Raw genomic sequence first — 21947 nt, forward strand, 5'->3', positions numbered from 1 at the left:
GCGGCCACAAGTGCGTCCGCCTTCATCAAATCGCCACCATCTCCATCAGCACGTGCCCACGGGACATCCATGGACGGCGTCCGCGCGAGGAGCACATGGCCTGTCACTGGGCGGAGACAGGGCTCTCCCCGCCGCGCCACCTCCGCCCGAGGAGCAAGCTGCGGCTCGGGCCACCGGCGGAGACGGGTGGGGGAGGCGCGACTTGGTAGCCACCGGCGACGGGAGGTGGATAGGCGCCGAGGTTGCTGCCGTCGCCGTCGACGGAACTATGTGTCACGGTGGCGCCGCCCATCGCCCATCGTGCGGGATCATTCGTGGTGGACCGCTATTTGGGGAAGCTAGGAATTGCGGCTTGCTTTGACCAGGAGACGACCAGATTTTCTGACCGCGGGCCCTCTTTGTTGACATGGCTGACGTGCACGTCGCCGCGTACGCGAGAAGTAGGCGCATACGTAGCTCAGGACTGGTTGCACGAGTTGCAGGGCCGTATTGACATCGTATTGTCAAGTTTAGGGATCGTATGGAATCAGTTTCAGAGTTTAGGGACCGTTTTGGTCCTTGCCAGCAAGTAAGGACGGTTGATGCATTTTACTCTCATGGCGCTGGAGTTGAGAAGACGTCACTAAGGAGAAGGGTTTGGTTCGAGAAGAAACAAAAGCGATGCTAAATGACTGAGCTACGGCCAAGGGCAAGCTAAATTATTGATGAATACTTTGACGCTATGGCCGCGGCCTATTTCAGTTCTTAATTATTTGCTCCGGTGCCTGCGGCTGCAGTCGTGAGGAGTTGGCCTCAGTGGAGCAGCGCGCCGTTCTACATAGCAGTTGCGGATCGTATGCGCTCCTAATTAACGCAACCTAGGGGACTAGAAGCGGAAGCACGACAACAGCCACATAATTAACATCAGGCGGCAATTCAGAGTTCATACAGCATCAGCGACTCATATTATTAGATCACACGAAATTGCAGGTCATTTGACATCATTCTTAGAAAATCCCTCGACATAACAAGCAGCAACGCTGGTTCCATGATTCACGAGACAATATATTGAACAGCCAAAACCAACAAACGATGCATTATCCATGAGATCATGACTGCGGCTAAGACACAGATAGTAAATTAAGCAGAAGTACCAAGGCAGATATTACGCCTCAAGACAGTCAAAAAAAGAAGATACCACAGCCGTTTTACCAGAACAGAGGCCACTAAAACAAGATACATAATCTAGCTAGAGTAGCTGAACCCCGAGATCTTGTAGATGCGGATAGTTCCATCGGTGTAACCAGCATAGAGAGTGCTGGCATCCGCGCTCCAGCTCAAGCAAGTGCAGTAGAGCATCTGGGCAAACAGTATGAAGCATATTAAGAAGCACCCAACAGACGATAGATTTTAACTTAATGTAGCAACTCTCAAAATTTAAAATGAGTTCGTAAAAACAGAACCAGTAAATTTAGCTATGCATTAGAACAAATGCACAACAAGTGCCTGTGCTTCCTTTAAGTACCTCGCTTGACAATACAATGCAGCCTTAAGTTAGATGGGCAGGCGGCACCAGGGAAGATGAACATAAAACATTTCATAACAATGTATGAAAAATAACCAACAGAACAAGCACATCCATGTACATTCCATGAATAAGAAAAGTACTGGTAGTGAACTTGCTATTTCTTTTTATGCCTGCATTAAAGCTCTTTATCAATTTGGCAACTTAAGTCAACCAGTTCTAGCTTAAAGAACAAAATAGCACAACTATGCAAGCTTTCAGCTGCATTATATAATGCGGTGAATCAAAACCCTCACTGGTAATGTTCAGAACCTATGCTAAATTCATCATTCCAACATGAAGCTAATACGTTGCAAATCATAAATTAGACTACCACAATAAATACAGATGATAGAATGTAACAGATCTACATAGCCACAAGGGTAAGCTGGTCATACAAACAACACATTTACAAATTAACCAATAGTAAACAATCAAAGAAACACGGAAATAAGGAGTGATAGTGGGAATAGGAAATAAACCTGCTTCGTGGAGACAGGGACCTCGGGCCTAAGGTCCTGCACGATGTGCTTTGACTCAAGATCCCAGATCTTGATGGAATCCTGTGTCGCCGCGCAGAGCCAGTAGCGGTTGGGCGAGAAGCAAAGTGAGTTGATAATGGATCCCGCATCCAGCGAGTAGAGTCTCTTGCCCTCGGTCAAATCCCACAGCAAGGTGACGCCATCCTTGCCACCAGACGCGCAGAGCGAACCGTCTGGGCTGACCGCGACGGCGCTAACATAGCCACCATGACCATCAAGAGTGCAGCGGAGCTTGCAGTTGGTGAGGTTCCAGACCTTGACGGAGCGGTCCCATGAGCCCGAGACGATGGTCGGGGCGAAGTTGTTGGGTGAGAAACGGACGCAGGACACCCAGCCAGTGTGGCCCTCGCCGCCTCCGAGGTCACCGCCGATGGTGTACTTGCACTCACCGAGGGTGTTCCAGAGCTTGATGGTGCGGTCGCGGGACGCCGAGACGATCTGTCGGTTGTCAATGGAGAAGGCGACGGAGAGGACGTCCTTCTCGTGGCCGACGAAGCGGCGGGTGGTGACCCCGGTGGAGAGGTCCCAGAGGCGGAGCTCGCCGTCCCAGGATCCGGAGAGCGCGAACTGGCCGTCGGAGCTGAGGACGACGTCCTGGACGAAGTGGCCGTGGCCGGTGAGGCGGCGGAAGGGGACGCCGTACTCGGAGCTGGAGTCCTGGGTGGCCTGGATGGGGTTGGTGAGGTCCCAGACGAGCAGCGACTTGTCGCGGGAGGAGGAGACGATGAAGGGCGAGTTGTCGATGGGCGTCGCGATGGCCGTGACCACGTCGTTGTGGCCGCGCATCACGCCGGCGTACACGAGGGACTCCTGCGCTCCGGCCATGGTGGTGGGGCGGAGCGAGCGCTAGGGTTTTGGGGGTGCGGTGGAGGCGGCGGCGCAGGCTAGAGATGAGAAGGAAAGCGGGCGGAGAGGGAGGAGGAGTTTATAGTGGGGGCGGGCGTGAGGCGCTAGGGTTTTCGTGGATTAGTGGACTTTGTGCTCAGTTGAGCGGAAATCGTGACCGTCCGATGCACACCGAGAGGGATCTCTGGGCTGCACCCCAGGAGGCCCATTGCAAACGCTGCAGATCGTCTCACTTGCGCATGGGCCTATAGCTTACCATTCTCCTCTTCTCTGCCCCATGGGCCTAATCATCGCTACGGAGGGAAAAGGCAAGAAATGCTTTGGTCCTCTGCATGGGGCGGGAAATGCTTTGCTTCTATGCTCTTGCTTGGGTGAAACATTTAGGTGACCACCACAAGAAAATTCGAGCATAAGATGACTCAAGAAAAGGATCGCGTCATGACATATTAGTATTAGCAGCTACTCCTATCAACTAAGGGGATTTTTTATTAAAAGGATATTCATACAATTTTTTAAGAATTAGAATCCTTAAGGAGTTTTCCTATGTTGGTTATTTGATTCGTACAATTGAATCATATACATATTGTCCTAAGAAATTCTTTGCACTACATTTCATATAAAATCTTTAATTCACCTGGATATCCTGGAAAAAATCCTTAGTTTTCCGGGAATGTTAAAGAATTGACTTAAGTTTCTTTTTAAGCTTTCCCAGCGAACGCCTAGAATTGCCATGCGTAAACAAATAAAATTGTCATGATGTCCTAAGGGATTTGTTATGCTCTAAAGCGACAATTACCATGTACTTAGTACAGAAAACTGGCAGAAAATTCATCACGCTGCGCACAGTAACTGTCATGCGTTCAATTGGGATCTGACAGTCCGCATTCGCTGGGATTGCCTAAAAAATGACGTTCGCTGATAAGTGGTGTCCTTATTTTTTTTTTCTATGGTGCAAGCAAAATCATGTAGAGTCCAATCGGACATCCCCATTGTTTTTGCAACCCTGCGAGGCTGCGACTCAATAAGGCAGTGTGGAGAAAGGATCCGTCTTTCTCAAGAAAGAACCCCATGAATGAAATCAAACCGGCGTTCTGCTCTGTGCTGTCCACGTCGCGGTGCGAAGGTGTTCGGAGACGGAGGATCACGATTCATGGAGAACCGGATGGGCGCTTGATGAGCACAGAGACAGAAACGGAGTCCTGATCCACCCCCAACCACGTCCGGTTGTCAGATCAACGAAGTAATCACTCGTTGCCGTGGTCGAATGGCAGGGAAAGGGACGTTTCACAGCGGCTCTCGGCCGTTCGTTCCCTGATTGATTGCAGCGGGTCAGCTAAGTGCACAAGTTACCAGGGCAGGGAGGGCCGTGAATCTTGCAAACATGCTCGCCGATGAACGGGATCGATTTTGTACCCCATGAAATTTGGTGCTTTGGCGGCAGCACAAAGGCAGGATCGGTTTCCCAACAAACATGCCAACTCCCAGGTACTTTTCCAGAGCATCTCTGAGTTGGGTTAGCTACCTCCTTTCTCTATCTATGGAAACAAATTCGTCTCCAATCTGTCTATCCTACTATAATCAGGAAACTAATCAACAGGGCACCGTCTGTACAGCGGTGGACGAGATAAAAAAAGGAACATTTCATTTCACAGATAAGGCAAATGAGGGCCTATCTATCCATCCCGCACTGACGGGAGCAGACAGGTACCCTATCTTGTAGGAGTGCCCAACAAAAAAAAACAATAGTCAGTTACCGGCGGGACGGGACGCCCTGCGAAGATCCGCGGCGCGAATCGCGAGGCCGCCATCAGGTGATTCTTCTCAAAAGAACCAAATAAAACGCAACGGAGGCCAGTAGCGGAGGGCCACCTAACCCATCGATCTCTTGCTTCTCTACTGGATGTTTGGGATCTCCATGTCCCGCCCTGCAAGCGTCCCCCTGCCCTGCTCCTCCCAAGCCCTTCTCCCCTTCTTGATGTTGTTGGCCTGCCTCTCCTACTCTCCTCTTCCTCCTCCCCCCCTGCCGCTCTCCTGGTGGCTTGCATATCATATCCTCCCTCCATTCTTCCTTTCTTCACTCAAGCCAAGCTCTTTGCTTCTTGGGGTTGCCATGCCTCATAATCTCATTCTCACGGCTTGAGAAAAGATCGGGCCTTGCCTTTTCCAGCTGCACCGGCTTGCTTGGCGCGGCCTTCGTCCCATTTGCACCCCCTCCCCAGGTAACATGCAGTTCATGGCCCTTTTCGTGTACCTCCGTGCCTGCCTCCGTGCATGGGCGCATGGCTCTTTTAATTAGCTCCTTTCTGTAAGCAAAGGGGATGTCTGGTGGAATGGAAAGACGCTTCAAAAAGAGCTGCCTTTCCTGCCATCTCGTGTCATGTTCGTGGCATGATTCTTTGTCATGTGGTGCGACTTAACATGGATTGCGTGCGTGGTCTTTGTTCCGGACAAGCTCCTTTTCGATATAGCGTCCCTGAAAAATCATGGATGCTTATGTTATCCACAGCTGTGTTTCAATCGGCAAGGCCATTGATCCGAGGATGGCGGACCACTTCGCGCTCATGACGGGACGGATGATCACGGAGGCAACGCTTCAGGGCGCCATCTTCGATGCCCCTTCCGCGAAGGATGCTTGTGATCATCATGATCCTTCTATTTTTGAGGACGGGAGGACCAAGACTGGTGTCATGGTGGAATGCAGAATCTGCCAAGAAGAAGGTGATCAAGCCTACATGGAGACCCCTTGCTCCTGCAAGGGTAGCCTCAAGGCAAGGCTTTCTGCTCCTCTCCCGGCTTGATCATTCCATATGCTGTCAAATTATCCTTGGTTGTTCAAAGTCTGAGCACCAGAAATAACCTCAAGTTGAAAACCCGCTTATTATTACCTCGTCCATCTTCAACAATGGAACAGAGGTCGCTTTCGTATTAGATACGTCCATATCAAAATGCCACCGGGAACACAAATTTCTATTTCTGTCTTCCATACCACTATCAGTGAATTATTTCTTCTCTGTTATCGGAACCAAATCGGATTTTTCGAGGGATTCTATCCTTGTGTCGATAGAATCATGATTTTCATGTAGATTCGACCACCCTTTTATTTTTTCCTAGCAGATGCCCATTTAATCCTGCCAGCCAACAGAGGTTTTACTTGAACTAGTTTGTTGCTGCCTGCAGTACGCTCACCACATATGCATCCAGAGGTGGTGTAACGAGAAGGGAGACACCATATGTGAGATATGCTTACAGGTGAGTAATTCTCAACGGAAACCAGAAAGAAGCAGCTGAGTTCAGTTTGCCCTTTACTTCCCTGTAAAGCCATCATCAGTCTTCAGTGCCAAAAGATAGTTTGTTGACTAATTTCTTGTCTTTGCTACCTATGGCACAGCAATTTACACCAAACTACAGTGCCCCTTTGAAGTTGTTTCGGATCGGAAGAAACCAAATTAGCTTCAGGTGTCACTTGGTGCTTAAGATCCTTGGTAATATTTTCATCCAAGAAGGGCCTATCTGACATCCTAGGCCCTCTCTTCTCACTGCAGGAGAGCTGGAGGAACACCAGAGAATCTCAACGCTGGAGAAAACGTTTCCCAAACTGCTGGTCATGCTGCCGGCACATCAAGCTTTGACTCTCAATTTTGCAATCCAAAAGGCGTCACCTACTGCCGTGTGATTGCCATCGCCGTAAGTGCTATAGAATGTAAACCTTCCATGCATCTGGCACGAGTACTCATGCTGCAGCCAACTAACGCATATGTGGTTCGAAACATGCACCTTCAGTTGATGGCTCTGCTGGTGCTCCGTGACGCAACCTCGCTTGTCCTCGGCGGCCCCGAGGTGTACTCGATGGCACTGATCACTGTAAGAGTCTGAATCATGTAACCTGATTAGATCTTTCTATTTTCTTACCCTGAATGTGATTCATGGGCAATTCTGATATGGATTGCGTTGATGAGACAGCTGCTGATGTTCAGAACAGCCGGAGTTGTCATACCCATCTACTTTATCTTGATATCAGTTGTCACATTGCTCCATCGGTACAGTCAACACCAGGTCTGTCTTACCCATGTCCAGTCACGTATCTAAAAAACCTCGGTTTCAATCAGAATGTAATGTTTTTATGCTAATGCAGGATGTGCATGGCGCAACGCCAGTTACAGAACCTGTAGGAATTGAGGACACAGAGAGCCTGCCGCCGACGCCACCTCAACAGCATGTCATCAGCATCCAGTAGCAAGCTGCACAAGGAGAATGGTGGTTAGGTTCTGTCAAATATTATTAGTCTCATTGGATGAAGTTAGCGAGATCGACGCTGGCTGTCATAGGATAGAGAAGATGTAAAATCATTGCAAGTGTAAAGATGTTCCGTAGAATTGTACACAAAGCATATACTAGGAACAACACACTTGACTTAACAAGTCATGGAGATGAGAAGTGAAATTGAAGTGGGCATGTGTATATAAAGTTTAAGAAACCCTAGGCAAGTGTGAGTGAGTGTACAGGCTTTCCAACATTCATGGCAGTGAAAATTTTGTGCCCAGCCACAGAAGACACCAGGCACTAAAACGTCTGCATTCTCTTTGGAAAAAGCAGGGAAACTCTGTATGAAAATAGGCAAAAGTTCACGGTTACATAAATAATACAGTACATCATGTCCCTCCTGTTCGTTTACACAACACAAAAATTGCTTCATAAGTGTTCTCTTACTCTCTGTCCTTGTAAACTGGAAAGGACTGCCAGTATAGGCTACAACAACAACCTGAGGATAAAATTGAGCTACAACATAGAGGGAAAAACACACTTAAGCTGGCCTTTCACGCCCGTTGGAAAGCCAAGGTGCACACTTGAGACCCCTCAACTCCGCCAAACATGATGGTAGGATACGTTTGGACATGATCCAAGTATCGGAAGATCTGGTGCGAATCACCTGCACCTCTGTCTGTGTCCTCCTTACCAAATTTCCGCATACCGAACTCTTCTACTTCTTGCAGAAGCTCATCCTTTGTGTGATTACATGATGTTATGACCTGAAGACATAAGCATAAGTTTCAATTCTACAGGACTGGTGTAAGATAAGAGTTTCAGAGAGTTTGCACGGAGAAAGTACTGACCACAAGGCCACCTGGTTCAACCAAGTTTGATATAGATTCCCAATACATCACTCTGAAGCAAAGAAAAAAAAAACACCATAAAGAGAACAATGTTAACTCAACGTGGTACTGATTATTGAATCATACTTGAGATATCTTTAACATAGACTTCTTGTGTATTGGAACCGCATACCCCATTAACCTATCCTGTATGTGCATATACCACAACCACAACAACAACAACAACAACAACAACAACAACAACAACAACAACAACAAAGCCTTGTCCCAAACAAGTTAGGGTAGGCTAGAGGTGAAACCCATAAGATCTCGCGACCAAATCATGGTTCTGGCACATGGATAGCAAGCTTCCACGCACCCCTGTTCATGGCTAGTTCTTTGGTGATACTCCAATCCTTCAAATCTCTCTTTACGGACTCCTCCCATGTCAAATTTGGTCTACCCCGATATCTCTCGACATTATCCGCACGCTTTAGCCATCCGCTATGCACTGGAGCTTTTGGAGGCCTGCGCTGAATATGCCCAAACCATCTCAGACGATGTTGGACAGGCTTCTCTTCAATTGGTGCTACGCCAACTCTATCCTATATGTGCATATACCACATTGCAATGAAATATAACTCACTGGTTGAGTTGTTAAAATCAACACGGTGTGCTGGTAAGCAGTGAAACTCAGCTATCTACTGCACTATGCAGATCTGAAACTAAACTAAATTGAAAGTCGGGCTCATACAGCCTAAAGCCCTAAAGGCTAAAGCTATGCTATTCACTATTACAGAATGCCAACAAATAAAAACTATCCAGATAGGAGACCTAATTTCCAGATTTCTAGCTATTCCAACTCTAGTATGCAAAATTTGCAGGTTCTTGTTAGATAATCAAATCTCACAGAACATATCAACAATATTTAATTCCACAGGCTAAAAGGAAATTTTAAGGGGGTGGCTAACCAAAGAATGACCGAGTCGTAGTTCTTGTACCTTTTTGCACGGCCATCTGGATGCAATCCAATGGCATCCAATGTCCCTTTATCTGTAATAATTTTGAATTTCCTGTCTAACTTTGTCTCAAGTACATCATCGACCTGGTGGAGACAGAAATATGAGTTACTACAGTCGTCAAAACACCATAACTGTAAGTACTTAATAACCATTTGATAAGGGCATCTCCTACTGCCCTCCCCAAACCTGCCCCATTTGTCAGCCCGGACAGTCAGGACTAAAAAAAAAATACAGCCCAGCAGGCCTCCCCAAACCTCTCCATTTGTCTGGACTGTCCAGACCGCCCCAAACCCAGCCTACATATGGGGAGGATATGGGGCTGTATGGACATGTCCGCAATGTCAGCCCAAACCCTGGGCCTATCCCAAAATCAACAAAAAAAAATGTCCGCCCCAAAATCTAGCTCACTTTCCTCAGCTCGCCGCCCCACCTCCATCCACCATCGCCATGTCTGGATCGGTGGACGACGGCATCGATTGGGAACTCTTGGAGGCAGAGGACGACGAGGACCTTGCCTTTCGCCAATCGAGGGTCGAGACCCAAGGCTGTCTGTCGTCCCCTCCACCCCGGCACGGGTGAAGTGGCAGTGGGCCATCATCGCCGCCCACCGTCCCCGCCGCGGCGCAGTTCGAGCTCCGTCCCCGGCTGCCCGGCACGGGTGGAGCAACGGTGGTCGAGCTCGTCCGAGGCGGCGCCATGGCCCTCCCGTTGGGCGGATCCAGCTCGCGCTGTGTGTTCGGCTCGCACAACGCGTCCTTCTCCTCCGCTCCAGTACCCATGCCATCCTCGTCCGAGGACGAGCAGGTGGTCCACGGCATCCTTTGATGCTCCTTGGCCACGAAGGAGTCTGCCACCTGCCGCCGTCGGAAGAACGCGAAGGCGCTCTGGGAGGGTATCAAGGCTTCGCAATGTGAAGCTGAAAAGGCCGCCCGAGCCAAAGCCCTCGCCAATGAACAAGCCCGCGCCGCCAATGCCCTCGCCGGACAAGGATTCTGATAACCCCTACGACGCATTCATTCACTTCCACTTCAGAAAACACCTGTGAAGTGTTGATTGTCCTACTGCTATATCCTATGGCTTTGGAATATGTGTTGTCTCACGGCTATGTCCTATGTCTTTGAACTATGTTGTACGAACTTGTCCTATGTCCTATGTCAATTGGTTGTGCTAAGAGCAAGTCCAGTTATGGAGGAATAGCAGTAGACAAATGATTAACAAAGAGTTCACCAATTTCAAGAAAAAAAATGCATGCATGGCAAGTACAGAGTTGAATATCTTTACACTCACAAAGTGAGCCTTTGAATATACATGCAAACTACCACTAGATATTTGATTTCTTCAGTATGTTTGCTCAATTCATGGCAATTGATTTTATTTTATGTGGTGGAGCTTTAGGGCTGAATACATTTTCTTCCCGGTAAACTGCACTTTTTGTTGACATTATCTGCCACCAACTGGATACTGTATCTGCTATGACGGAAAAATAGTATACATTCCCCTCGTTTATGGTAAACAAGGCGACTTGGGTAAACAAACTATGTAGACTCTTAAGTGTTTGTGCTTTTCTACAAGATGCAAAGATGCTTCTCATTTAGCTAAGACTCGTCGAGACTAGTGAAAGTAGCTATTGTTATCATATGCTCTTTCTTTTTTAGGCTACAGAATATGTAAGAACATGTTAATTACAGTTAAGAAATTTAGAATATAATAACAAAGTGTAGACTTCGTAGACAAATATACAAATATAAGAGGACTTCCATCTGAATACAGTATACTGACCAAAAAACTTATAGTAGTGAACCCATCACGAGCAGCAAGGTTTCTTGCAAGTTCAATGGCTCCTTCACTGTAATCAGTTCCTGTTAAATCTGAAAACCTGAAAAACGAAACTATTCATTCTTTTGCAAACATATGATCTTCAAAATCATAATAAGGGCGACTTTGGCGTTAACAGTGGCTTCCAAAAGCACTGCCTCACTTTAATAAAAACGGAAATATTTAACTAGAACTGAGAACGGGTATTTCGGAAGTAGTCTATTCAGTTCTTAGAAAGTTAGGAATACATTAAAAAAAACATTGCTCTGCGCACATAATTCAAGCAAAACAATTGTATTAACAAACTATGCAACATGATGACATCATTTCTTAAGTACCATATTATTAAATTAGCGTAATTAATTCAATAAACCTTTACTGTGTATAATGGGTATAAACAGGAAAAACATATTTAAGATTACTCATTGTCTGTACCCCTGCTTGGCAAGTGCTTGCAGAAGGAGGCCGTTGCCAGTTCCAAGATCGAGCACGGGGTAGTCAAACAAGTGTTTATCATCAACTTCAAATTTGATGTTGTCATTAGCCGATGAAAGTCCACCTTGGAAAAAGCTTACACACAATTTTTTTGTCCAAATGGCAACAGTATCCATTACATCTGCACCAAACCTACCAAAAGAGAAATATTGTGCTCAGTAGCAACGAATAATAAATAACTCAAGCATTCGATATACTCCGCGAAATAGCACTGGGAACCTTAAAGTATCAATGAAGAATTCAATATTTTCTACAAAATCTCCAGTATTATGTCAATTGTCAATTACGTAAATAAGTGGGTTTTGGTGTGAGTACGTGCCTGTACTCCAGATTCTAAGTTTGAGGAACCAAAAATGAAAAAGTGAGTATGCATGCTCAATGGCTCACTTACATTTTTCTAATGCATGCACTATGTCTATAATACAGATGAACAACGGCTTCATGAAAAAAATTAGTTGATAATGAAAGAAGAATAAGAATAATAAAGTTTGTATTTAACAAAAAATAGAGCTAACATTTTATAATCTGCACTATACAAATTCCAAACAATAAAAACAGTTACATTGTAAAACCAATTAGTGACAGCCTTTTGGCTTTCTTGTAGTAACCGATATGACGTCATGTGATTTTTCTATACAAAATTAGACACTTTCAATCAATATAAAAGAACCTAAAATTTAATTACCATATTTCTCCAGCATGGCCGTGTTCCTGAAAATTTGCGAGATCTTCAGAATAAGAAGCATCCCAATAACTTTGTAGCCCCAACATTGAGCCTTCCTCATTAGGATCTTGGTCATCTTTGTCAGAACTGCCTCGACAGAAGGGTATTTTAGAACATTTTTATGAATTATTGAGAAAATTATACAAATAACAGGCTAGCGAATAGAGTTTTTTTTCTTGTCAAATACATTAATTTGAAGTTGTCGTACAGTTTTATTATTTGGACAACATGTTCACCTACCTTAATACAAGATAAGAAAATTGTTATATTTTAGGTCTGAATACACTTATGCTAATCCCGTGGTGGAGTGATAACATGACACACATTTTATGAATTTCCCACCTTTGTTCATAGCTATACTTAATTAGAAAGTGCATAATGCAAAATGGTAAGCATAACAACCATAATTAGAAACTTTTCTTGGTGGCTATTTATCCACTATGTTCTTCTCATGGCCATTCCAAACTCATATCTATGATAGTTTAGTCGTGCTTCTATTTTGTTTATTGTACTTTAGTTACATGAAAGTAAGGACACCCTTATATTTATATTTAATACTCCCTCTGTTCACAAATTTAATATGTCTAACTTTTTTCTGAATCGGATGTATACAGACACATTTTGGTGTGTTCGTTCACATTTCAGTCCATATGTAGTCCATATTGACATATCCAAAACTTCTTATATTTGTGAACGGAAGGAGTATATGATTGAGCCATGTGGCAAACCCTGCACCAAAACTCTAAAAAACTCCATACAACTATCTTTTATCTAGATTTTTCTACCATTTGCAACGAGTAATGGTAATAATTTATTCTAGACCATTCATGAAAAATATCTAAACCCCTTTAAATTTCTCCAGAGCTTTGATCTAATATCACCTATAGCAGGCATCTTGATCTTTTTGAGGGCTTACGAATATTCTAGAATGTTATGTATGCATCGCATACTCTTAACAGTCACCCCATACTGAAGCTAGAGGAACATTATTATTTCCTGCACAAATCAGTAGATCTACGTTTCAAACTCAGCTAATTTGCATAAAGAAAGAGCGAGGAGTACCAGTAATCAGAGGCAGCGGAGGGGAAGTTCCCGGCGGCCGCCGCCGCGGCGAGCACATCGGCAGCGTCGGCGTAGCGCTGGTCATCGTCTAGCGTGCTCCCGTACTCGCTCCGCACGGACCACGAGTCCGCTGCCACTGACCGCTCGTCGTCCGAAGCCATCTCCAGGCCACCGCTGCCGCCGCCGCCCGCTGTGACGCCGGAGCCGGCGACGGGGAGCGGCAGCTGGGGGCGGGGCGGAGTGCCCTGCGGCAGCTCAGGCTCCTCGGGCGTCAGCCTGATTCCAGCCATGCGGATCGGGCGGGAGATCGCGGCGAGGGGCACGGTGGTACCGGGGTTAGAACTTGGACAGGGAGGCGGCTTGAATTTTAGCAATGCTTGGAGTGGCGATTTGTAACTCGGTCACTTTTGTAGACGGCGGAATGGAATGGTCGCTTGCACAACGTCAGAGCATCTCTAGCTCCGGTACTAGGTTCCGGCAAAACAGATCCGGTAAAATGCGTTCTGCAAATTTAGCAGGTTCTAATAAAGCAGATCCGGTAAATTGTGTTCTGCAAATTTAAAAGCATGTTCGCCCTATAAGTAGTTTTGCCACACAATCATAGTTCGTACATAGCAAATACATATTGTTGATATTAACCCACGTGGAAAGATGAACTTCAAAGAAAAAAGGATAGCTCCCAACTCAAGCACTTGGAAAGTTTAACTACATGATGATGTCAACAACAAAATTCAACGAGTCCTTGATACGTCTTCAACGTATCTACTTTTTCTAACGTTTTTGCTTTTGTTTTAAACTTTAATTTGCATGATTTAAATGAAACTAACCCGAACTGACATTGTTTTCAGTAAAACTATCATGATGTTGTTTTTGTGCAGAAATAAAAATTCTCGGAATGAAACGAAACTTTCTGAAGAATTATTTTACAATAAAAAAACTGGAGCCAAGAAACACCGGAGGGGGGGTCCCTGGTTGAGCACAACCCACAAGGGCGCGTTCAGGTGGATTGCGCCCACCTGGTGGCCTCGCAGACCATAATTCCAACTCCTTAAATACCTATTTTTTGAAGAAAAAAAACAGGAAGGAAGAATTATCTCGTTTCATGATACAGAGCCGCCGCCACCTCCTGTTCTTCATCGGGAGTGAATCCTGGATCTTCGTCATCACCAATCCTCCTTCATCGACAATTCCATGATACTCCCCATCGGAAGTGAGTAATTCATTTGTAGGCTCGTTGGTCGGTGAGTAGTTGGATGAGATTCATCATATAATCGAGTTAGTTTTGTTAGGGCTTGATCCCTAGTATCCATTATGTTTTGAGATTGATGTTTTTATGACTTTGATATGCTTAATGCTTGTCACTAGGGCCCGAGTGTCATGATTTCAGATATGAACCGTTTATGTTTTCACCATTATATCTATGTTCTAGATCCGATCTTGCAAGTTATATGCACCTGCTACGTGTTATGACCCGTTAACCCCGGGGTGACAATAATCAGGATACTTTTCAGTGATGACTGTAGTTTGAGGAGTTCATATATTCACTATGTGTTAATGCTTTGTTTCGGTTCTTTATTAAAAGAAAGTCTTAATATCCCTTAGTTTCCTTATGAACCCCGCTGCCACGGGAGGGTAGGACAAAAGATGCCATGCAAGTTCTTTCCATAAGCACGCATGACTATTTACGGAATACATGCCTACATAATATTTATGAACTGAAGCTAGTTCTATATCGCCCTAGGTTATGACTGTTATATGATGAATATCATCCAACGAATTCACTGATCCAATGCCTACGAGTTTTTCACATATTGCTTCTGCTAAGTTACTATTTGAAAGTGCGTTATATCGACTAGAGGGGGGTGAATAGGCGATTTTTATGAAAGTCTTCAAAACATGGGAGTTATGAAGACAAACAGTAGAGATATGCCTATTACTATGCAGCCGAAGTTAGACTACACTAGGCAAGCCATGGTCAAGTATCAACATAGTGAAAGCACAGTGACAAATAGCTGTAGTGTAATAAGGATCAGGTAGGAAGATACTATGAAGCCAAACAGATCATACACTCACGTTGTGAAGACAAAAGATAGAACAGACACGCAATGACTTCACAATGAGTGATCAGTAAGTAAAAGGAAGTGAAGATGAAACCAGTGACTCGTTGAAGACAATGATGTGTTGGACCAGTTCCAGTTGCTGTGACAACTGTACGTCTGGTTGGAGCGGCTAGGTATTTAAACCTTAGGACACACAGTCCCGGACACCCAGTCCTGAACACGCAGCTCAGGACACCAAGTCCTCACCGTATTCTCCTTGAGCTAAGGTCACATAGTCCTCGTCCAATCACTCTGGTAAGTCTTCAAGGTAGACTCCCAAACCTTCACAGACTTTGTTCACTGGCAATCCACAATGTCTCTTGGATGCTCTGAACGCGACGCCTAACCGTCTAGGGATGCACAGTCCTCAAGTGTAATAAGTCTTCAGATCACACGGACAAGAAGACTTAAGTGATGCCCAATGTTCTCTGGCTCTGGGTAGTTAGGGCTTTATCCTCGCAAGGAATTCTCTCTCAAAGGCTTCGAGGTGGGTTGCTCTCAAACGACAAAAGCCGTACTCTCAATCTGAGCAGCCAACCGTTTATGGTTGTAGGGGGTGGGCTATTTATAGCCACTTGGCAACCCGACCTGATTTGTCCGAAATGACCCTGGGTCACTAAGGAACTGACACGTGTCCCAACGGTCAGATTTCAAACTCACACGGCAACTTTACTTGGGCTACAAGCAAAGCTGACTTGTCCGACTCTAGACAAGATTCGCTCTCATTGTCTTCACTCGAAGACATAGGTTTTTGGTTTAGGCATCACTTCAGTCATTCTGACTGGTTCTCCTGGACCCCACTTAACAGTACGGTGGTTCCTATGACTCAACACAAAAGAAAAAGAACTACGAAAGATCTAAGTCTTCGAGCTCTGTAGGCTTCATATCGTGTCTTCTCTTGTCATAGTCTTCAATGTGAATATGTTCATATACCACCTTTGACTTCAATGTCTTCGTATATTTTTAGGGGTCATCTCTGGTAGTAAAACCAAATCAATGAGGGACTTCTACCTGTGTTATCCTGCAATTCTCACAAACACATTAGTCCCTCAACTAGGTTTGTCGTCAATACTCCAAAACCAACTAGGGGTGGCACTAGATGCACTTACACTATTGTTATTACTACTGTCACAACTGTTACAAAATCATTGCTATCACTGTTACCATTACTATTATTGTTACCACTTCTATCAAAACTATCATACTACTGTGCTACTGATTATCTGGCTGCAGATATTTAATCTCCAGGTGTGGTTGAATTGACAACTCAACTGCTAATACTTACAAATATTCTTTGGCTCCTAATGACCCACAAGTGTAGGGGATCTATCGTAGTCCTTTTGATAAGTAAGAGTGTTGAACCCAACGAGGAGCAGAAAGAAATGATAAGCAGTTTTCAGCAAGGTATTCTCTGTAAGCACTAAAATTATCGGTAGCAGATAGTTTTGTGATAAGGTAATTTGAACAGGTAACAAGTAATAAAAGTAAATAAGATGCAGCAAGATGGCCCAATCCTTTTTTGTAGCAAAGGACAAGCCTGGACAAACTCTTATATAAAGGAAAAAGCTCTCGAGGACACATGGGAATTATCATCAAGCTAGTTTTCATCACGTTCATATGATTCGTGTTCGGTACTTTGATAATTTGATATGTGGGTGAACCAATGCTTGGGTACTGTCCTTCCTTGGACAAGCATTCCACTTATGATTAACCCCTATTATAGGCATCCGCAACTACAAAAGAAGTATTAAGGTAAACCTAACCATGGCATGAAACATATGGATCCAAATCAGCCCCTTACGAAGCAACACATAAACTAGGGTTTAAGCTTCTGTCACTCTAGCAACTCATCATCTACTTATTACTTCTCAATGCCTTCCTCTAGGCCCAAATAATGGTGAAGTGTCATGTAGTCGACGTTCACATGACACCACTAGAGGAAAGACAACACACATCTCATCAAAATATCGAACGAATACCAAATTCAAATGACTACTTATAGCAAGACTTCTCCCATGTCCTCAGGAACAAACGTAACTACTCACAGATCATATTCATGTTCATAATCAGAGGGGTATTAATATGCATAATGGATATGAATATATGATCTTCCACCGAATAAACCAACTAGCATCAACTACAAAGAGTAATCAACACTACTAGCAACCCACATGTACCAATCTGAGGCTTTGACACAAAGATTGAATAAAAGAGATGAACTAGATTTTGAGATGAGATGGTGCTGGCAAAGATGTTAATGGAGATTGACCCCCTCCCAATGAGAGGATCGTTGGTGATGATGATGGTGATGATTTCCCCCTTCCAGAGGGAAGTTTCCCCGGCAGAACAGCTCCGCCGGAGCCCTAAATTGGTTCCGCCTCATGGCGGCGGAGTTTCGTCCCGAAAGCTTGCTTATGTTTTTTTCCTCGACGAAAGACTCCATATAGCCAAAGATGGGCATCAGAGGGCTGCCAGGGGCCCACGAGGCAGGGGGCGCGCCCCCACCCTCGTGGACGGTGGGTGGCCCCCTCTGGTACTTCTTTCGCCCAATATTTTTTGTATATTCTGAAACTTGCTCCCATTGCAACCTTCGGGAAAGTATTCACCTAGTGATGCTATATTCTTTTACATGTTAACCCAATCTTGGTATTCTTGAGGTTTCTTCTTTTTCTTGAAGAGAAACTTTTGTGTTATCTAACCTTGTTTTCCCAAGTTTTTTTTCTTTAGGTATAATGCTCAACCACCTCAAGGTAAGTGTATGCATCATACTCATGTGTGATACATCTCCAACATATCTATAATTTTTTATCGTTCCATGTTGTTATATTATCATTCTTGGATGTTTTATAATCATTCTATAGTCATTTTATATCATTTTTTGGTACTAACCTATTGACATAGTGCCAAGTGCCAGTTGTTGTTTTCTGCATGTTTTTTACATCGCAGGAAATCAATACCAAACTGAGTCCAAACACAGTGAAACTTTTTGTGGATTTTTTTACTAGAAGACATCTAGTGGGTCAGAGAAGCACCTGAGGGGGGGGTGCTCCGAGGGGAGCACAACCCACCAGGGCGCGCCTGGAGGCCCAGGCACGCCCTGGTGGGCTGTGCCCACCTCGGGTGCCTCCCGAACCAACTTTTTGCTCTATAAATACCCCAATATTCCAGAAACCCTAGGGGAGTCGACGAAAATCAATTCCAGCCACCGCAGAGTCCAGAACCACCAGATCCAATCTAGACACCATCACGGAGGGGTGCATCATGTCCATTGGTGCCTCTCCGATGATGCGTGAGTAGTTCTTTTGTAGACCTCCGGGACCGTAGTTAGTAGCTAGATGGCTTCCTCTCTCTCATTTGATTCTCAACACAATGGTCTCTTGGATATCCATATGATGTAACTCTTTTTGCGGTGTGTTTGTTGGGATCGGATGAACTTTAAGTTTATGATCAGATCTATCTTTTTATCTATGAAAGTTATTTGAGTCTTCTTTGATCTCTTATATGCATGATTACTTATAGCCTCGTATTTCTTCTCTGATATTTGGGTTTTGCTTGGACAACTTGATCTATTTATCTTGCAATGGGAAGAGGTGCTTTGTGATGGGTTCGATCTTACGGTGCTTGATCCCAGTGACAGAAGGGGAACCGACATGTATGTATCGCTGCCATTAAGGATAACATGATGGGGTTTATTTCTACATAAATAGATCTTGTCTACATCATGTCATCGTTCTTATTGCATTACTCTGTTTCTCCATGAACTTAATACAGTAGATGCATGCTGGATAGTGGTCGATGTGTGGAGTAATAGTAGCAGAAGCAGGCAGGAGTCGGTCTACTAATCTTAGACGTGATGCCTATATAATGATCATTGCCTCAATATCGTCATGATTATTTAAAGTTCTATAGATTGCCCAACAATAATTTTTTTACCCACCTTTTGCTATTTTTCTTGAGAGAAGCCACTAGTGAAATCTACGGCCCCTGGGTCTCTTCTTTAATATATTTGCCTTTGCGATCTATTTTATTTGCATTTTTTAGATCTATTAAACCAAAAATACAAAAGTACCTTGCTGCACTTTATTTTATTTGGCGTTCGATCTATCAATTATTACAACTCTCTCATGTCCGTTTGCCAATTTCTGGTGCTGTTGCCCGAAAGGGATTGACAACCCCTTTAACGCGTTGATAACCCACAAGTATAGGGGATCACAACCATTTTCGAGGGTAGAGTATTCAACCCAGATTTATAGATTCGGCACAAGGGGAGCCAAAGAATATTTGAAGGTATTAGCAGCTGAGTTGTCAATTCAACCACACCTGGAGATTAATTATCTGCAGTGACATGATCAGTAGCAAAGTAGTATGATAGTTTTGATAGTAGTGACAACAACAATAGTAACGGTAACAGTGATAGTAGTAATTTTGTAGCAAGTGCAACAGTAACGATAGTAGTATTAACTTAGCAAGAACAATATAAGATAAATTCGTAGGCATTGGATCAGTAATTCGTTGGATGATATTCTTCATGTGACAGTCATAACCTAGGGCGATATGGCACTAGCTCCAGTTCATAAATATAATGTAGGCATGTATTCCATAAATACTCATACATGCTTATGGAAAGAACTTGCATGACATCTTTTGTCCTACCCTCCCGTGGCAGCGGGGTCCAATTGGAAACTAAGGGATATTAAGGCCTCCTTTTAATAGACAATCGGAACAAAGCATTAACACATGGTGAATACATGAACTCCTCAAACTACGATCATCACTGGGAGTGGTCGCAACTATTGTCACCCCGGGGTTGCCAGATCATAACACGTAGTAGGTGACTATAACTTGCAACATCGGATCTAGAACATGGATATAATTGTGATAACATAAATGGTTCAGATCTGAAATCATGGCACCCGGGCCCAAAGTGGCAAGCATTAAGCATGGCAAAGTCATAGCAACATCAATCTCATAACATAGTGGATACTAGGGATCAGCCCCTAACAAAACTAACTCGATTACATGATGAATCTCATCCAACTCCTCACCGACCAGCGAGCCTACGAAGGAATTACTTACTCCCGGTGGGGAGCATCATGGAATTGGCGATGGAGAAGGGTTGGTGATGGCGAAGAACGAAGATCCCCCTCTCCAGAGCCCCAAACGGACTCCAGATCTGGCCTCCCAATGAAGAACAGGAGGTGACGGCGGCTCCGTCTCGTGGATCATGATAATTCTTTCTCCCTAATTTTTCTGGAAAAATAGGATTTTATAGCGTCGGTTTTAGGGTCTGCAGGGCCATCAGTTGGGACAACCCACCTGGGCACGCCTGGGGGGGGGGGGGGCAGGGGCGCCCTGGTCGGTTGTGCCCACCTAGGTGCCCCCTCAGGCGACTCTTGGCTCCAAAAATTCTCTTTATTGATATAAAAAATCCTCGCAAAGTTTCGTTCCATTCCGATAACTTTTATTTCTGCACAAAAACAACACCATGATAGTTCTGCTGAAAACAACGTCAGTCCGGGGTTAGTTTCATTCAAACCATGCAAATTAGAGTCCAAAACGAGAGGAAAAGCATTAGGAAAAGTAGATACGTTGGAGACGTATCAACTCCCCCAAGCTTAAACCTTTAATTGTCCTCAAGCAATTCAGTTGATAAACTGAAAGTGAAAAAGAAAAACTTTTACGAACTCTTTTGCTCTTGTTTGCATAAATAAGGTTAAACATCACCCAGGTTTTCAACCAATCGTTATAACTAACCATGCCGCCAATAAGTCTTAAAAATTATATTAACTGATATCAATGACATAATCAGCTAGCGAGCAATAATAAGATATCTCAGACGACAACACGTTGTCAAAACAACCATGATATAATATAACACTAGTGCTATCTTGCTAGCCTTTCTGAGACCGCAAAACATAAATGCAGAGCACCTCCAAAGTTCAAGCTGTGACTAAACATTGTAATTCATGGTAGAAAAGATCCAGTCATGATGCACCCAACATTAGCTACACACAATGCATCAACATGACAGCGGTGCTCTCAGGTTCTGGCGCTTGTTTTAGAAGGCGGTAACACAACATAAAAGTGTTAGGGAACGTAGCATGCAATTTCAGAAAATTTTCTACGATCACGCAAGATCTATCTATGAGGTGCATAGCAACGAGAGTGGGAGAGTGTGTCCATGTACCCTCGTAGACCGAAAGCGGAAGCGTTAGGTTAACACGGTTAATGTAGTCGAACGTCTTCGCGATCCAACCGATCTAGTACCGAACATACGACACCTCCGAGTTCAGCACACGTTCAACTTGATGACATCCCTCTAACTCTTGATCCAGTAGAGGGTCGAGGGAGAGTTCCGTCAGCACGACAGCATGGTGACGGTGATGGTGAAGTGATCCGCGCAGGGCTTCGCCTAAGCACTATGACGCTATGACCGAAGGAGTAAACTGTGGAGGGCGGCACCGCACATGGCTAAGAGAACAATTGATGTGCCTTTGGGGTGTACCCCGCCCCCGTATATAAAGGAGGGGAGGAGGAGGCGGACGACCTAGAGGGGGCGCTCCAAGGGGGGAGTTCTACTAGGACTCCTAGTCCTAGTAGGATTCGCGCCCCCCCTTTCCTTTCTTCACTGGAGGGAAAAGGAAGGAGAGGGAGAGGGAGAGGAAAGGGGGCCCGCGCCCCCTCCTCCTTGTCCTATTCGGACTCCCTA

At 44.8% G+C, this 21947-nt stretch overlaps 3 protein-coding genes across 3 annotated transcripts; 1 reads left to right on the plus strand and 2 right to left on the minus strand.

The window, feature by feature from the left end:
* Positions 1–1028: 1028 nt before the first annotated feature.
* On the minus strand, positions 1029–3115 carry LOC123061845 (guanine nucleotide-binding protein subunit beta-like protein A). The gene is made up of 2 exons (XM_044485126.1): positions 2026–3115; positions 1029–1338 (listed from the first exon to the last, which is right to left on the minus strand). The coding sequence occupies exons 1-2, from the start codon at positions 2908–2910 to the stop codon at positions 1225–1227; spliced, it is 999 nt and encodes a 332-aa protein (XP_044341061.1). The 5' UTR covers positions 2911–3115; the 3' UTR covers positions 1029–1224.
* A 1575-nt stretch (positions 3116–4690) lies between these two features.
* Positions 4691–7602, plus strand: LOC123061847 (uncharacterized). Its single transcript, XM_044485129.1, has 8 exons — positions 4691–5150; positions 5438–5699; positions 6109–6180; positions 6320–6387; positions 6474–6615; positions 6712–6792; positions 6892–6984; positions 7064–7602. The coding sequence occupies exons 2-8, from the start codon at positions 5472–5474 to the stop codon at positions 7163–7165; spliced, it is 786 nt and encodes a 261-aa protein (XP_044341064.1). The 5' UTR covers positions 4691–5150; positions 5438–5471; the 3' UTR covers positions 7166–7602.
* Positions 7537–13537, minus strand: LOC123061846 (EEF1A lysine methyltransferase 2). The gene is made up of 7 exons (XM_044485127.1): positions 13140–13537; positions 12039–12164; positions 11294–11485; positions 10823–10919; positions 9023–9126; positions 8043–8094; positions 7537–7958 (listed from the first exon to the last, which is right to left on the minus strand). The coding sequence occupies exons 1-7, from the start codon at positions 13427–13429 to the stop codon at positions 7746–7748; spliced, it is 1074 nt and encodes a 357-aa protein (XP_044341062.1). The 5' UTR covers positions 13430–13537; the 3' UTR covers positions 7537–7745.
* Between the last annotated feature and the right edge of the window lie 8410 nt (positions 13538–21947).

Source organism: Triticum aestivum, chromosome 3A (assembly GCF_018294505.1).
Source record: "Triticum aestivum cultivar Chinese Spring chromosome 3A, IWGSC CS RefSeq v2.1, whole genome shotgun sequence".
In the NCBI taxonomy this organism is placed as follows: Eukaryota; Viridiplantae; Streptophyta; class Magnoliopsida; order Poales; family Poaceae; genus Triticum; species Triticum aestivum.

Bases quoted from the DNA above. Each gene is read 5' to 3' on its own strand.
- LOC123061845 (XM_044485126.1), bottom strand. From the start codon at position 2,910: ATGGCCGGAGCGCAGGAGTCCCTCGTGTACGCCGGCGTGATGCGCGGC. The intron at 1,339-2,025 runs GTTTATTTCCTA...CTGTTTGCCCAG, and splicing joins TCCCTGTCTCCACGAAGCAG to ATGCTCTACTGCACTTGCTT.
- LOC123061847 (XM_044485129.1), top strand. From the start codon at position 5,472: ATGGCGGACCACTTCGCGCTCATGACGGGACGGATGATCACGGAGGCA. The intron at 6,616-6,711 runs GTAAGTGCTATA...ATGCACCTTCAG, and splicing joins GCCGTGTGATTGCCATCGCC to TTGATGGCTCTGCTGGTGCT. The intron at 6,985-7,063 runs GTCTGTCTTACC...ATGCTAATGCAG, and splicing joins ATCGGTACAGTCAACACCAG to GATGTGCATGGCGCAACGCC.
- LOC123061846 (XM_044485127.1), bottom strand. From the start codon at position 13,429: ATGGCTGGAATCAGGCTGACGCCCGAGGAGCCTGAGCTGCCGCAGGGC. The intron at 11,486-12,038 runs GTAATTAAATTT...CTCTTTTGGTAG, and splicing joins GGCCATGCTGGAGAAATATG to GTTTGGTGCAGATGTAATGG. The intron at 9,127-10,822 runs GTCAGTATACTG...TGTCTCCACCAG, and splicing joins TCACTACTATAAGTTTTTTG to GTCGATGATGTACTTGAGAC.